General features: G+C 39.0%; 1 protein-coding gene across 7 annotated transcripts in view; it reads right to left on the bottom strand.

Moving 5' to 3' along the window:
• The window catches only part of GRIP1 (glutamate receptor interacting protein 1), a 316,748-nt gene that overhangs the window by 33,948 nt on the left and 264,939 nt on the right, over positions 1–17,861 (bottom strand). For 4 of the 7 annotated variants that reach the window (XM_071733466.1, XM_071733471.1, XM_071733464.1 and 1 more), the window contains exons 8-13: positions 16,665–16,812; positions 14,872–15,041; positions 9,897–10,052; positions 4,586–4,772; positions 3,650–3,795; positions 1,982–2,062 (exon numbers count right to left, since the gene is read on the bottom strand). In XM_071733466.1, coding sequence (XP_071589567.1) covers positions 1,982–2,062; positions 3,650–3,795; positions 4,586–4,772; positions 9,897–10,052; positions 14,872–15,041; positions 16,665–16,812 — 888 coding nt within the window. Of the gene's footprint in view, positions 1–1,981; positions 2,063–3,649; positions 3,796–4,585; positions 4,773–9,896; positions 10,053–10,725; positions 10,882–14,871; positions 15,042–16,664; positions 16,813–17,861 lie in introns of all 7 variants that reach the window. The other 3 variants (XM_071733470.1, XM_071733465.1, XM_071733467.1) reach the window with 3 other exon arrangements.

The raw sequence follows: 17,861 nt of genomic DNA, 5'->3' as shown, positions 1-17,861 counted from the left end.
ACTCACCTACCTTGAAAAGAGGAGGATGGAAGGAGTCTCCAGTACTTAAGGAGATCAAGCCCAAGAGTGAAAAAACCTGATCTCCTCCATTACCCTTGTTTAAGTTTGGTCAGATCATCTTCACCTACTTTCCCTTAGTAATGCATTTGGTTTTTAAAAGAAGCTTTCTGGCAATGCTAAGAACAAATGACATGCTGATGTGCTACAGTGCCCTGACGAAAACGTGACAAAATTAATATAAACCACTTGTATTCTTCAAATCACATTCATTTAGGAGTTAATTAGGTAGAACAGAGCAGAGCACTGAAAAGCAAACAAGAAATGCATCAATTCAAGACTTCCACCAAGCAAATCTAAAAATTTCCAGTTATTAGTATAAATCCTGTAAATCAAATACATACTTAACCTAGGAACATTCCATATGCATTAAATACTACTAATAAGTGAGATTATTATATATAACAGATAATTTAATTTAAATATTAAAGATACTGCAGTAAACTCAAAAGAGCAGAACTAAGAACAAACAGATGGTGCTCTGATTATATAAATCCCTAATTTTATAAAGCACTTAACTTCCAAGCAAGGAAGGCATACAAAGTTTGGAAGAATAGTAAATAGTGAATCCCAAGAACAGCTTTCATTCAAAGTTAACTCTTACAGAGAAAAAAAATCCCAAGAGTACAAGATGCCTGAATTTTGAAAAACAACACAAATCAAATTATTAGGAAAACGGTTTTCTTGCAATAATCCCACCAGTCTTAAGAATAGCATTTAAACAGAACAGTCTCCCTCCAGGTTTTCTCATTTTTCAATATTTTCATTTTGCACAAATACATGTAGACCTATGATTTTGCTTCAAGCATCACATCACATCTTACAGAGTCCAACAATTACTCATTCAAGTGTGCAAGGCAAGCAAACAGGCCTGCAGTGTCTTGCATTTGTTCCTCAGATGTAATATTTGGCACTCAGTTCCCTGCTGTACTTTTGATTAACTTTATTCCATTGTGCTGGTAAAAGCTTTGAGAATATAAGTCAAAGCACGGTCTTCCCCCAGGACACATGAATAATTCCAAAGAAAGAGTAATAGTCTAAGGAAAGCCACAACTGTAAAGGAATGTTAACTCCAGTGAGAACAGATTCTGCACTGTCATTAAGTACATTAAACACAAGCCCATTAAGTTTGATATGGATTGCTCCTCTTCCCATTGAGGGCTGAACTCACTATGCTGGAGTTTACCTGGTTAAAATCCAGTTCTACCACAGCATTTACTCTCTGCTCCCCAAATAAATAAGTGTAGGAACACTTTGACTTCAAACAACAACAACAAATACCTTTTGAGAAACAGACTAATGCACACCCCTTTGTGTGCATTAGATTTCTTCAGCAATCTCTGAAATCCCAAGTGCAACAGGATTTTGCTCTGTGACACTGCACATTTAGAATTGTGACTTGTGAAATGAAATTGTGGAATTGCACATTTAGACACGTGACCTGCACATTTAGAATTGCCCACTGGTTTTACAGATTGAGGATGTATCACCCGACTCTGGGTTCTGAAGCAGAAAATAACCCCAGGTATGTGCATGAATCCTTTAATTTACATCTGCTCTTCAAGAACTTCTGAGAGACCATGGCAGACTTTTCTTTAAACTTCCCAGTTACAGAAATAATTGTGCATGAGCCTAATTCTGTTGACTCATTTTTCCTTCTTATATTTTTTTTAATAGCTTTAATGGAAGTTGATCATGGAACTAAGCAAACTTTAGTTCTGATGAACCTCTGGCTTCCTTAACTGCTAGAAGGACAGTATAAATCTGTTGAAACAGAATGATATCTCACCAGAACTGGAGCATTGCTGATCATCACTTTCTAAAAAAAGGAAAAAGAAGCTTATACTAAACCAAACATGAACCTATAGCTACAGGACCAGATTATCCCATAAATGTGGTCTTAAAAATAAGCACTTCCACTTACAACTTATGGTGATGCCAAGTTCCACATTATGCTTCTTTGGTAGTTTCACATGAAATGTTCCACTGCTTGGTATAACTGATTCTATTAAAAAAAAAAAAAAATTAAATGTTAAATAATTTATAAGGCATGGCAATTCCAAGTGCCTGGAACTAATACCTATAAGTTGGTGAAACTGCATCAGCATCACAAGCCAGAGGTGAAACACAGGTGCTAGTGAAGGAAGTAGGACATAGGAAATATGATTTATTCCTATATTGGTAATTTCATGGTAACTCTATTTTTATTTTTTTTTTTAAGGTTTAACTGAATTTATGTAGATTGCACAGGCCAGCAGCCACCTGAGACCACAGGATTTTAGCTTGTATGCAATTTCTGTGAGCACATGTGAAAATTCCAGTGCTGGCAGATAACTTAATTAAAAGGACAGCAGATCAAGTCTTAAGGATTTCAGGCCTTTGTTGCTGTAGGTGTAACACATTTTTAACTGTCTGCTAAGGTAACTGCCATGGATTTTACATCTACTGGGAAAAAAAGGAATCAATATCACTAACAGAAAAGCGCTTGGAGCTGCTGAGGCAAAAGACACTTGAACACAGAGCACTGTATTTGAATTCTGACTTCTAGCATCACTGCTAGCCAAAGTTTGGGCCTTAACCTGAAAGGGAGCAATTGAAATTATAGCCATGGAAACATAAATATAGATATGGCAAGGGAGTCTAACTATAAATATAAGTCTGCTGTCATGGAGCAAATGGGAAGAGGACAAACAAGTCCAGGGACCGAAATACATGTGACTTCAGGTCTATTTCAATTATTTTCTCATTATTCCCTTTTCTTATTTAATTTCCTATACATATGAACACACATATTGTAGTTGGCATTTTGGTAACACTATACTAGATGCCTGCATACTAGAAGATTATGCTGTACTGCTCCATTTTAGCCAACTTTTGACATCATGATTTAGAATACCATTACCAATAACTACACTCTGCAAAATACAGCACATCCAACACTGTCATGACCTCAAAGGAGCTACTGTCAGATGAACAGAGAAGTCTTAAGAGTTTTTTCTATTCACATAGTGGGGTAGTGCTGGTATATAATGTGTACTTGTTTGATTTACACAATTGGTCATTTAATAGGTACACCTTACAGAAAAAAGGAAAGCCACCTAGGAATAGTAACTACTCACTAGTAACATTAACAATATTTTTCTGGATTTTATTAATTCCATTTCCATTATTTTCTTTAGATTGTTGGTTTGAGATATGCAAGTGAAACTTTGGAGCTTTCTGCTTATCTACCCTCCTGTAATATTTTCCTCTCTAGTAAAACATTTAATTAGCTGGCCTACAGAGGATTTGTGCCTGCTCAGCAGAATATTTCTGTATCAGGACAGAAAAATACTAGGAAATAATTTGAAGGAGGGATTGTTACCAAATCTTACTACAAGACTTGTAATTTCTATTTGCAACCCAAAGTACACTGCAGGGCTACCTGAAATGAGAAAGCTGTACAAAGAGAGACACATTTCAAATAGGTCACTTGAAAATGGAATGGTGCATGCGAGAAGAAAACCTCTACCTTGGACACCTAGCACTCACAAGGTATTTGGGATTTATTCCTTCATTTTTCTTGCAAGACAGAATAACAGTATGTTCATACCTGCAACATCAAATTCAATTTCCAAAGTGACCTTGTTGGTGATGGAGGAGTCTCTGAGCAGTTGATTGGCCTCATCAAATGTGCTGTCTTCCGTCGGGATACCATTTATTGCCACTATTCTGTCTCCTATTTGCAGCACCCCACACCTTGGTAAGCAATGATACAAACCAACCATCAGATGTGCATGTTACCAGTTACCAGAAGCAGCAATATCAAACACATTCAACCTAACCTTGAGGAAAAAGAGCACTGTAGCAGCTCAGCAGAATACCCAGGCACAGGGGAGGGGAGAAGCTGCTGCTGCTCCTTTGCACCAAGATGCTATGAAGCACTCCCAGTATGGGTCATGCTCTCTGGATGCTGGGACACAGGAAGAGGGGCACAGTCTTCAGGCCTCCATCCCACCCGTGGACATCACCCCTGCCTCTGGGCTACAGGTGTTGTAGCTCTGCAATGGCAGCCAGTATTTGTCTGTGCAACTATTATTGTCCTTATGCCATGATTAAAAACATACATAAGCATAAAAAAGCAATTGAAATGCTGCAATGAAATGACCAGGAAGTAAGAACTCTGGTATACCCTAGGATTTGGTTCTGTAGCAAAACTGAACAGAGGTGGATATGACCTCCTCCCGTGACACGCTGTGTTACTACTATTTTGACTTTAGTGATATTTCTGATTTTACTTTTTCCTTTTGCATGAATATAGCATCCAGTCTCCTGCTGGAGGACTCTGGATGATAAAAACACTGGTGCTTGTCATTCTTCTCAGAGCTGATCAAGCATGAGAAATAATGTCAGAACAGACAGTTTATTACTTGCCACACTTCCACTGAGCAAGGCCCTGAAATTTATCACAAATCAAAAGCAATAAGCCCAAAGTACCGCAAGGAATGCTCACCAAAATGTACTTAGAAGTCATCTGAAAGAACCTCACCTTTCTGCCGGGCTGTCAGACTCAATATAGGAAATGAGAGGTGGAGAAGACAAGGTCTCAGTAGCAAACACGCTCCCCTGGAGCTGTATCCCAAACCCTACAATGGGGTCAGCTGTCAGCACCACTTCTGTTGTTTCTGTGTGGACGACCTGCCCAGCCAAACCAACAGTGCTAGAGGCTAAAGACACTACAACACAGAGAAGACCAGGAGGAAAGACATTCATCCACTGCAGAAATTTCATTGCTCTTTGACAAAATTGATCTGTACAATAAACCCAGTCAATGCAACGTCTCTTTTAATTTAGGCTAAAGTTTATAAATTATGTATAAACAGTTGTGACACGTAAGACAGTAGAAAAGACCTGTTTGTGTGTCAGAAAGTAAAAAGACAGTTCTTGCACTGAGTAAAATAACTGTGTTTGATACACTATCCCTCACAAATATCAGAACATTCCTGAATGCTGTTCACATTAGGTTTGAGGTGTGGATGAGCAGGAGAATTTTTGCAGGAGCAAAGGAAATTGGAGGCATAAGCCCAGCTATTATTCAGACAAGTTCCCACAATTGAACAACTCAGAGCAATGAGTTGTTAGCAACAAAGCACATGGCCCAGCTTTGCTTGCAAGAAATAAGGATGCCTTCCTCTTGTATGCTTGCTGCATGTCAGCAATTTGTCAAGTAACTGGGTAGTGTGAGAAAATTGAACAAGCCCTGCTGTTTTAGCAACCAGTGTATCTCAAGTGACTGTGAGAAAAAAAAGTCCTTTGGGGTCTCTCAAAGGAACCTCCAGGTCCCTTCTGTGAGAAACATGGGCACCCTTGTTTTACTCCCTCTCTCTGTTCTCACTCTTGCTCTGAGTAAGCTGCATTACAGCACATATCAAGATAAAAATACCAAGATTCCTACATGACAGGAACAGACAGCACCTTTGCTCTCTGCTTGAAGGTCTATTGTACCATTGTTAGAATTTCCCCAGTGACAGGCTACTGCCTCTCAATATGTCATACACACTAAGAGCTGAAAAAGGAAAAAAATTGGAAAATTGAAAAAAAAATTGAAAAAATTTCTGTTCAGACCAATAAAGTAATGGTATGGTATTACAGTGATAATCCTCCAGTTCCCAGGATTCTGAAAGTTTTCATGTTATAAATCTACACCATAACCTCTCCAACTCCAATTTCCTTCAAGAGCCCTTTCCACCTGCGGCAGCTGCTAAGAATTAGATAAAAGTTCATGGCTTATCTGAGGGATAATTTAGTTCATGATTTACCTAAGGGAGTGTTTAACTGTAGGGTCTTTTTCTTGGTTTTAGTTCTTGTTTCACATTATAGATAATATTAGCTCAGCTGTACAAAAATGTCAGAAGTTGTATAAATATTTCCCACAATTTGGAGCTATAAACATTAGACTTTTGCCCTGAAATAGTGTAAAATCTGATTACTGTGGAACAGTTGGCAATGAGAGTTCTGTTGCTAAAGTCTCACTTGCCAAAAAACTAATGGGTTTCTGTTTTCTCTCAAGAAGGCTCCTTTCAACTCTCAAATCATCTTTTCTAAATTACTGTGAGTTCTCACTCATACCTTGTTTTCATTTTCCTTTTTAGGAAGTGTGGTTTATTTCTGTTATTCAATAGCTTCCTTCTTACTATACCTTTTTAAGTAAGACATGCTCATACTCAAATGCAAATACTAATAATCTGTTCTTAGAAATGGCCACCAGCTTTAGCATTTACTCTGTACAAGAAATAGGTTTCTCCAGCCCTTGGTGCTGCAAAGGCTAAAATATGACTAAGCCAGATAAATTCAGAGTCAACAGAACACCAGATTACCTAACAAACCTTCCAGAAATGTCTAAATTTAGGTCATCCAGGCTCAGAAAAGTTTGATTCTCTTTTTCTTGAAGGTCATACAACTACTTATTAACCGAGTCTTTGTTTCTCATCACTTCTGTAACCATTCCTTCTCTGCAGCAGACATCTAGCTGACTCCATAACTTTCTTAATCTTTTTCTAAGAACCCAAAGGTCTTGCAACATTTATTTCAGCTTTTAAGACAGCTAAGTTTTAAATTCCCATTAGAAAATTAAGTTGATATCTGTGGAACTTAAAACTCACCCTTATAAATATTTTGATAATAAGGACACTTCAAAGTGTCCCACTCCCAAAGAAAGTGAAACAGAAACAAAAAAAGCAGAGATGGAAACACCCTTTCCCAAGCAGGTAACAACAGGCATGTGCTAAACCTCTTTAAAAAAAAGAGGACTAGGAGGTTTTGGGGGTTTCTAACTCAACAGTAATGCAGAGGAAAACACTGCATTTTAAATTTTTTTTTTTTTTTTTTTTTTTTTTTCTGCTTGATGGAGTCAGAGTTTTACAGGCCTGGAAACAACGTTTCTGCTTTAGAAAGAAGGCATATGGGACTTCAGTGAACCCTGGTTCCTACTGCTGGGGGTACATTTTAGCATACTTTTGTATTTTGTGCCAACCTCTCAGCAGCAACCATGAGGGCTGCTTTATCTTCTCTAGCACATAAACAATAATATTAAATTTGAAGATTACTTGCTGCTTTTATTCTGGCACCTGTATGAGAAGCAGGGCAAGATGTATTTAAAGGCAAGTATATGGATTAAAAGTATAGGGATTAAAGGTAAGTATATGGATTATGATGCCTGCAGTCTGACCCTTGGGAAAATGCTAAATGTTCTCTATTCCTGCTGAAAGCAGCTAACTTGGATATGCTGAGAAAACAGCATCCATGCCTCTCTACCAGGTATGCAGCCCTAGTAACTATCAGGTAAGTTGGTTTAAAATTGCATCTCACTTTCAAGTACTAATATGGAGCTTTCACAAAATACTTCACAAAATACAAAATCATCTAAGTGTTATCACGAGTAGTGTAATTTAAAACAAACAAACAAACAAAAGCAGAGGAAGGATAAAAATGGAAAACAGGTGGCATAAATAAAGCACATGACAGGAAGGCATGCCTTCAATTTTTACAGCCACAGGTTTGGGAAGATTTGTGCAGCTAATGTAATCATTGCAAAATCATGGTCAGAGAAGTCTTCCAACACCCCTCTGTACCATCATACTTTATCATAGTGAATTTTGGCATGATCAAATTAAGTTATGCAGGTTTTCCTAAGTAATTGGCAGTGCAGACATTATAGTGCCCTTCACCAATATGTATTTTTCCTCCCAAATGACAACCGAAGGGATTTATTAAAAGTTACATTAAGTTCTTAAATGATCCAAATAAAGAAAAAAAAAATCACTAAAATTAAGAGAGCAAGCTATTCCTTTTCTATTAAAAAGCATTCAATGCTACCTGATTCTCATGAATCTGCCACAAAGGCAGAAAAGCTGATGGAGAGTGGAAGGGTACAGACCCAGTCATTCTCTAGCAGGGGCACTTGTAGCACATTGAGTCCAGTGTGGATCTTAAGTTGGTTGTTACTGCAGTCACAAGTACAGGTATAAGTCTTGCAACAGCAGTAAGAAAAGTGCCTGGGCTGCAAAGCAAGCTCAGTGGAAGGGCAAACAAGCCTGGCTGGGCAGCTCCTCCACAGCCAGCTCTGATTCAGGGCTGCTGATGCAGTCACTGCTTTGTGGTGAGGCACAGGTTCATCCAGTGATGGTCTGGTTCTACAGATAATTAATTATCTACGTTATCTCTAAATAGTTATCTACAGATAATGCTCTATATCCAGACCTCACACTGCAAACATGAAACAAAACCACCCCCCAAGGAAACCTCACCCTAATTCATGCTAGCTAAAGATTTGTTTAATCATGGGGCTTGTCAGCCCCATGGCCACCTGACTTAAGGATCCAGGTGGGCTGCAGTGCTTATGTGACTGTCCCACTTGAATCTAATGTCACTGTCCTTGTTTTCAGCCTTTGCAGGATAGCAAATTGCAAGGCAAGGCTTCCTTGCATGAAAAATATCTGAAAAATGCAGTAACACAAATAAGAGCTGTCTCTAAGATCCATAATAGGATTATCTTTTCAGGATTAGCAGGCCTTTGCTGTATGGAACAGTTAAAATACAGCACAACCCAAGAACTACTTATTGCATCCATCATTACTTTACTATTCAAATCAACTAGTATTTATGTAATGTTACTACTATTTCTCATGAGCACATGAGGACATGTAAGAGCTGGTCCCCTACTGATATTATAGCATGAACGGACAAGCTGCCACCCAATGTCCCAGAAGAACATACTAGAAGCTAACACGTCAACAGAAGAATTGTGAATAATGGTTGATCAGATTAAAAATTAAAAAAAATTACTTACAGGCAAATGTTACATAAAAATACTTGCTTTACAAAAGAAATTAGAATAATCAAGCAACAAGAAACGCTGCAAGACAGCAAAACCTGTGTTTCTCCCTCAAATGTTTTGTCTCAGCTCCATAGTGAGTGGCCTTGGTTGGACACTGCTGGTTTGCTTTGATTTTTCCATGGCCATGTGGGGCAGCAGCACTGTAATGCACAGCAGCTCAGTTTTTCCAGAGAGGACCTGGGAGCATTATTAGGTGAAGCAGATGATTTACAGAGCTCTTCACACCTCCGTGCTCTGGAGGAACTGAGTTGCTGAGGACTGCAGGAAGATGGACAGCAAAAGGAGAGATGGAACTTTCATGGAGTCTGGGGGAAAAAAAAAAGTGCTGATACAGCCATTCTCCATCTAGTCCAGTTAATACTTTGCAATGTGCAAAATGGAACAGACTGAAAGACATCAACTCTGGCTTGGGAAATGACAGACTCATGGGAAATTCATGCTTTGAATTTTATAGAGTGGCCAGAAACAAGGCTATTTAGCCTTCACTGTTATTTGCTGGTTTTCCTCACAAAAAATGATTTCACAGTAGTGGAGTAAACACTGAAACTACAGAGGAGGTACTGTGTCAAGCTCTTCTCCTTCTGTAATGTGACAGCTGAGCTGTTTTTGACTATGCATTTATGAATTTTATTCCCTAATGAAAACGGAAGTCTTGAAAAAGGAATTTGAAAATCACTTCAGTCATGGTATGACAGACAAACCCTGGCAGGACTGTCTGAGGAAAACATTGCTTTAAGTACTCCAGAGGAGACAGTTAAGCTGTATGGCCTCTAGTCAGCTCATTTTAGTGTTGGACAAACATTTTTATGCTGATGTTTCCTACATCTAACAGAAACACCAACTGTTCTCTTTTCTGCCTAGCGGATAAATATATTAATTAAGGGCATTTGGACGTTTTTTTTCCAAACCTTTCCCCTCCTCCACCCATCACTGCCCGTTTTGAGCAATTGCTGTTACCACCTACAGGAGCTTTTGAAGTCCTTCTTTTTCATCCTCCGCCTCATCATTGTCCCACGTGGGCTGGTGGAGTAGAGGCTGCGAGGTAAGGTCCCCATGTTCAGGGAACTCAGGCTGTATGCACTCATGGAGGTAGGAGAGAAGGATGAAGACACCAAAGCTGCTGCAAGAAATCAAAACACTTGGCATACAGCACTCAGGCTTCCCGGAAGAGTGCGGCACATGCCTGTAACTCATCAATGAATAAAAACAATGTGGATGATGCACAGGAATGGTTTTGTGCATTTTCCAGTAACAAAGACTCTAAATCAGATAGGTAAAAGTATAGCCAGCATTTCATGAAAGTGCTGGAAGCTGACAAAGATACCGTAGAGACAAAAAGTACATTCATAGTATACAACTTATTTTAAGCAAAGCGTGTTAAATTTAATTTTTCAACACACACCCACAAATCAATGCAGATCAATATATCCAGATACACTGATTTTAGAAATGTCTTTTTGTAGTAGGCAATTTCTGACAAAAGATTTATAGGCAATGCTTTGCAATAAAAATCATGCTTTATATCCACTACTCAAATATAATGGTCCACTCATATGGCAGAAGAGCTGATTCACTCAGAATTTCCAAGCCTTTTCCTGTCTACAAAGGCTGCCCTGTTACCGAAAGGAAAAGGTCTAAAATGTCAGAAATACACCTATGACAAAGCGTAGCATCCATAAAACTGAGAAGGTTTTAGTGCCTGAAATGGGAAAAGTATGAGCGAAAGAAGAGGGGAGGGAGAAGGAAGAAGAGGAGGAGAGGACAGGTCAGCAGGAAAAAGCATGGAACATTACGAAGGCTTTTTTGAGGAGACGCTTTCTGGAATTTCAAGTCTGGCATCCTGCAATGGTCAGGGTGGTGGGTGTTATAATGGTGGCAGATGAGGAGGCTGCTGTGGCTGCTGGCACACGAATCCCAGGTAAGTTGCCTGTTGCTTCTTTGAACCTTCGCTGCCCGCATGAAGGGATGATGGAAAATCAGAAAACAAAAGGACCAGAGAAGAGGGAAAAGTAACTGAATTGCAGAAACCAAATAGAAGTCCAAAAATTAAAATAAATTGAAAATAAAGGAAAGTGAAAAAATAAATAACCTGGTCTTGTCTTCTTGCCAGGGGGTGCTAATTTGGGGAACAGAAATATTATTTTTTCTCAGTAGTTAGTGGTTTTGACTGAGTTTTTTTAGTTTTCTTGTAGTTGGTCTTTAAAAGATTAGTACTGAATGAATTTCTAATCTCACTCTGGCTTGGGTTTTGCTAAGATTGCAAACTTCCTTAGAAAATACTAATATATTACATATGTCCACTAACCGAAGTTTAATAAGGTTCTGCTTGCATTCATATACATTAAACAGGCCAAGCAGATACTATACATAACAGTGCCTAGAAAGGTGATGTTTACTTGCCCATAATTTCTACTTCCTGCAGTGACATTTTGAATTTGCTACCATCTATTGCTGGCATTTTACTATTCTGTGCAGTAAATGACTTCCCTGGGCCAGCAGCAGAAAAGCTCTCACGAATCCTGGTTAATAAAGAATTCTTACTGATCAGTTGGATGTGCAATGTCATAGTTTTTTTAAACTCAGTCTCCAAAACTTAAAATGAGCCTTTTCTTGATGAAATGAGACCATATTTGGTTGCTGATTCTATGCATGGAGATTCTGGGATATGCCAAAAATGAAGGTCAGTAGTTTTCAAAAGAATGGGAAGCATTTCTGTCGATGCATCAAATATTAAAGGAAAACTACTGATGTCACCCTTCATTAAATACAGCATATTCAACATTACATTCAGCAAAGCCATGTCCTTGTCAAACCTTAGAGGAACATTTCACACTGGGAAATGTTCACTGAATTTTTGTCTTGAAAACACCAAGGGATTAATCTGTACTTTGAAACATAAGTTAGTCTTTGGTCTGTAAGCTGTATTACCTGTGTCTCTCAGCTACAGTGCCTGCAGACACACATGAGCCCATGCTGGACTTTAACAGTAGCCCAAAATCTGGACTCTTTAGGTTCAACCCAAACCTTGCATTCACATCTTACTCTGAGAGACAAAATAAGGGGGGGAAACAACAGCTCCTGCAGCAAGCACCACATAGGAGAAGAGCCTTTTGGTTCACTTTGTACTACATGATTAATGATCTGCTAATTACCTGAATATGTTAACCCTCCTCTGATTGAAAAGTCAGGTCACTACAGTGAGGAGAACACACCAGGGACGGGAGAGGAAAAGAACAGTTCCCATGTTCTCCACCATGTTCCACCTTGTGGAGTGGTTGGAACTGGGGTTGGAGTGGACAGGGGTGTCCCAGGCCCACATTCCTCCCTGAGAGCACCTCTGCTACGCCCTGACATGAGTTTCAAACAAAAAAATTAAATTCCTGCCACCACCCCTCCTCAACAGACAGGAAAGGTGAGGGTGGGACGCCACCAAGAGAAGCACCAGGGGTTGGCCTGCACCTTGGGGTACCTCACCCACAGTGCCAGCAGCCTCAGAGAATTTGAAAAATGTCACATCAGCCAGAAGGGTCCCAGAAAAAGCAGCAGTAGCCTGATACCGCCAGATGTACCTTACAGACTTCTCAGATGAAAACCTCTCTTTGATTACACGCACAGACAGCAAGATTTCAAAAATTTAGCTATGGTGTAAAAATTAAAATCTGATAAGAACTATGTGGCCAGGTGGATTTTCATTATTTTCAAGTTGTGTTGAGCCTTGTTTAATTAAAAATTACTGTTTCCAGCAGAAAATAAGCTGGTAGCCTTTGTTTATTTATTTATTTTTTTTTAATGTTTTATTTTCTTGCTGAGAGTAGAGATAAAAATGTCCTACAAAGTGGGAAGGTACACGAATTCTGTTTGCTCAGCTTGGCAAAGGATAATCCCAATTCAACAAAAGTTCTGTAAAGGAAAATCCTATTGTGTGTAACAATAGTAATTTAGTGGTAATTTGAGCTATTCCAAGCCTGGGTGGTGTATGGCAAACATAAAACTAATGGGGTAGCAAGAGAAATATATGTTAGCAGCACAGTGCAAAGGAACAAGATATGAAAAAAAAATCTGGTATTTTATAGTGCTCTCCATTTTATTTTAAGGCTAAAATTTCTTTTTTTTTTTTTTTTTTTTTTTTTTTTTTTTTAAATATACTGACTTTTCTGCCCATTTTAAACTTCTGACATGTTCCCAAAAGTCCATTAACAGAGCTCAACAGGCACAGCCCTGACGACTCAGCTTATCCTAATCACATAAAGGGAGCTTTTCCAACTCTGCAGCATCTAGGCCATATCACACCTGATGAAGAGTTGTTTCCAAAAGGGTATTTTTTTCCATGAAGCATATTACATCTTGAATTGGTCATGCTATTGGAGCAGCACCACCTGGTGAGGGACTGGGAAGGGCTGTAAACATTCTAGTTCTTCTGCCTTACTTATGAAAGCAATTTTATTACTTTAGAGAGATTTCTCCCCCAAACATGTACTTGAGTAGTTTTTGAAGATACCTTTGATAAGATTTCAAAATGGCCAGTTCTTAACTTTGCCAGGGCAACATTGCTTTTTCTAAGCACTTACACTGATTCAAGGTCATTAGCACATTAACAGCACCAATTTGTTTTAAATGTTGGTTAAGAAATCGAGAGCTTGAACTAACACAACCACCTACAGAAATCTTTGGCCCTGACACTCATCCTCACTCTCCCAATGTTCTTTAACCATCAAAAAATCGATTGAAATTGGATTAAAATATATTGCAAAATTTGTTCTCCATCTCATTCTGTTTCATTCCCTGAAAATTTTGCCCCTGTAATTGTTTTAAGAAGAAAGGGGAAAGAGGTGCTCCTGAATAATGGAAGAACATGGCACCAAAAGGGTTAATTTTTGTTCACTCTCTAGCAGGTTTCTGGGACTAACTAGTGTCTCTTCAGTTCAATATTTTCCACTCTAACAAACTGACTTGAGTATCTCTTATCTAGGGACAGCCTGGATCTTTGATATCCAAGAACATTTACCACCACTGACATTTCTAGGCCTCAGAAATCTTGTCTTTGTCTAAAGAAGGCAGAAGCACAGCACCACAGGCTCAGAAGATGGTGACACTGGTTCATGCTGCAACACAAGTACCTATTATTTGTGTATTTTGTTACTCTTCTTACTTCTTTGATGTCCACCACCATGCAGTATTTTAGACTGAATTTATGAATACTGTAAAGTAGCCACTTTCTCAGGATTAGTTAGAAGACAAGACAGGCAAGTCCCCATCTTCAAATACTAAGACATTTTATATATATATTTGATTTGAAAATGGAAAACCATTCATGCATGCCGACTTCAAGCATGTTGGCATGAAATAAATATCAGTGAAAAAGGGCTGAGATCTAGGGAACTGTTTCCAAACAAACCTTTTTCACAAGTGTTGACAATGAACCCATGAAGCAACCTCAGAAGTACTTTAAAAGATGATGACAGTAAATAAAAATGCCATTAACAAGAAAAATACATGGGGGTTTTGAGGTATTTTAGGGGACAACAGGTGTTATTAATGAAGTGGTCATAACAGACTATCAGGTCAATATGCTGACAAGTTGGCTGAAGTCCTTCCTTCCCCTTCTAAATTTAAGAAGCAATTTAGATTCATTTACCAAAGTACCAAGTTGTCCCCCCAAATGACTGCAACAGGAGAGTCAACAGGTGTCTGTATGTACACCTACAAGTATGCAGAGCCATTTCTCAGTAAAACATTTCTGTCCAGAAGAATCTCAGGGGGGTACAGTAAGTCCAAGAAAACACAGAGCTTCTCAGAAGCTGCAGAAGCATAACCTGGGGAGCTGAAACAACATTTACAGACAGAACTGCCACCACAGCTTTCTTGGCCATTCAGCAAGGGCAAGCAAAGTAAAAGACAGAAAAAAGCTAAGGGGTATCTGGGGAAACAGATCCTCTTACCGTGCTCTGGGCCTTTCAGTGCCAGTCGTGTCTGGTGGTGAGGGAGGATCTCAAGTTTGACATTATCCGCCGCATTAGCCAAAAACTGCGTTGCTTCTGCCAGCGTACAGTACTCCATGCTGGTGCCATCGATGGACAGAATATGGTCTCCTACATGTAATGCACCACATCTACATAAAAGGGAAAAAACAAAACAAAACTCGGTATCATCAGGTATGACCTTTGCTTGTAAAATGAGTTTTACTGCCTTCAAACTGGTCATGACAACTATGAGCGTGTTCTCTTTTTTTTTCGAGAGAGATTTGTGTAGGCTTTGTCACTGGTCAGACTTTATATCTATCAGTACAAACCTTAAAAACAATTCAGTTAATACAGTATATGCCAAGACATCACTCACAGAACTGGAATGGGGTAGCTGACTATAAAAATATGTGCAAATGGCAGCAGAATAAAATGAGAGGAGCTTAAGGAGACTCGAATAACTTGGTCACATATCCCTCACACAAGCACCCAGTTCATCATTTTTTGAGTTATAGTCCAAACATTTATTAGTACAATAGCTGTAAATGACGATGAAATTATGCAGTAGTCAAACAAATAATGAAACCAGGGCTAGCATGGTGACTTGAGGAGTGGGGTGGGGAGGGGGCTAGCTGCTAAATCTCGCTGCACTCTAGAGACTGGCTACTGGATGAGTTGAGAAATGCAAACACAGCAGTCAGCAGCCCGACGTACCAGTCAAGTAGACAGCTCCTTTAATTGGTTACCCCCTGCGAAATGGGAAAAAACAGAGGGAGAAAATTAAAGCATCCTGCACCATTGAACTGGAGAACACCCCTGGATCAATGGCCGTCACTCTCAAAGTTTCTACTGTAGGGAAAAGCCCACAGAGGAGCTGTACACTCACTGCTACAAGTGGGTGCTACCAAAAGCACCGTTGTCAGAGAGGAGTTACAAGGTAGGGTGACTGGGGACATGCAGGAGGAATTCGCTGCTGAAACGCAATATTTTGGGACTTTTTTAGGTAGAGATATGTATACAGAAATATACTGTATATGTATAAACACATACACACACACACGCACACGCACACCCCTGAAAAGATCCCACAGTTCTGTTAACAGAAGCTTAGGCCACTGGGGAAAAATATTTATAATTTTTTTTGATGGTTTAAATGGATTTATTTAAAGGTTTAGATGAAGTGGAAGAATTATTGCAAAGTAACTCCAAAATACAGAAGCCAGTCTTCCTAGGACCTCAGTTGTATTCTAAAATATCAATAAAAAAATCCAGACATAAGGAGTTCCATTTCACTGTGCCACAAGAGTGAGTGATACATTTTAAAAGAACACTTCAAGGTTGCAAAGCCTCAAAATTTACTTCTCTTGACAGCTGTTTCATATATTGTATACTTACTTTAAGAACTCCAGTGAGTTATTTATTCTTTAAGTACTAATCTCTGCTGCAGCATTACATTTAATACTCAGAGCAGACCTCTAAATTTCTGTGTTGCAGAGTGCAAACAGGCAGTCACATATTACATAAGGGCTGGCTTATGTCACTGAATACTATGTGAATGACCTAAAGTAAGTGGTGCCTCAGAAGTCTTAAAACTCCACAGTATGGAACAATCATCTGCCAAAGTGCTAATTTTAAGGCCTAGCAGCCTTGGGAGCATCTGGTTCAGTCAAATTCATCAAAAAATGGAAGGGTTTCTTTAAAACCAAGCCAAATGAAAGTAGAAAGGAAATGGATGTATGGAGCCTGCAGTGTCAGCCCTCTGTCACACTCACCTGTCTGCAATACTCGCAGATTTGATTTTGTCTATGACAATGACCTGCTTGTTGCAGCACATCGAGGTAGTTAGTGCAACCCCAAGAGCAGCACCAGGAGTTTTGGCAACTTCAACTAGCAGGGGCCCAGATGCTGTTGCTACTGAATCTGTAAAAATTAGACAAAAAAAAAGATCAGTGTTATACCAGTGTGTGACGTATGCCATTTTCATCTTTTCCCATATAAAATCTCCATGGCTATTCTAGTTCTCCAACCAGACAACACAACACATAAAGAAATTTTGAAATAGCATCAGTTTAGGTGTCAAGAACCAGCTCTTAATATTGAAACAAATTAAAGCATGAGATTTGTGAATATGGGATGTTGGGAAGCTTCTGAGTGTGTCAGAATCAGAGATGGGCCAGGCTAGGGAACCAGGATGTGCTGGTGAATCACTCTTGCACAACTAAGCTAAAAATTACCTAGAACTTAAAGCAGACATTCTGAAGAAAAGGAATTAATAAAAAAAGTAGAAAACTACCTGAAAAAGAATTGAACTGAGGTGAATAGGTTAAAGTAGGATGCTAAACTAATTTTCAGAAAAGAAGGGGAAGGTCTGGAAAACAGATATAATAATTAAATGGAGAAGGTGAAGAAATGTCATAAAAAAAATGGACAATTTAGGAGAAAATGGAGAATGTGCAGGAGGCATGACAGCTACAAATAGTAGGAGTTAAAGTAAAATGAATGTGAGCAGGTTCAGAAGATTCTTGTAATATCCTGTCACTGGATAAACTACTGCCTTGCAACAGGGCACAAAGAGTAAATGACCAACACTTAGCAAAAAAAAGCAGAAAAATAGGAAAGAGCAACAGTCATGACTGATGACTTGCTGAGAAACTGTGGCCAAGAGATACAGGTGTAAGACAGAACAAAGGGAAAAAAACCCAGCAGGCTGATTCCTAAATGCCAAAACAAAGCAGGCAGTGATAAGGGTGAAGTACATTCTGGACACTGTCTGAGAACTCCTACTAACCAATATCCACCCATCAACATCTGATCTCCATGCAGAAAGATACAGTAAGAGAACGTGTCCTTTAAGGACTTAAAAAAATGAGACAGAGGAAGTGCAGAAGCCTTTTGAGTTGCTTACAATCAGAATAAACAAAAAATGAATAAGCAAAGACTTATGCTGGATCAGAATTAACACTTTTCCT

Source organism: Heliangelus exortis, chromosome 1 (assembly GCF_036169615.1).
Source record: "Heliangelus exortis chromosome 1, bHelExo1.hap1, whole genome shotgun sequence".
NCBI classification, from domain to species: Eukaryota; Metazoa; Chordata; class Aves; order Apodiformes; family Trochilidae; genus Heliangelus; species Heliangelus exortis.
This window is presented reverse-complemented; position numbering and strand designations above follow the sequence as displayed.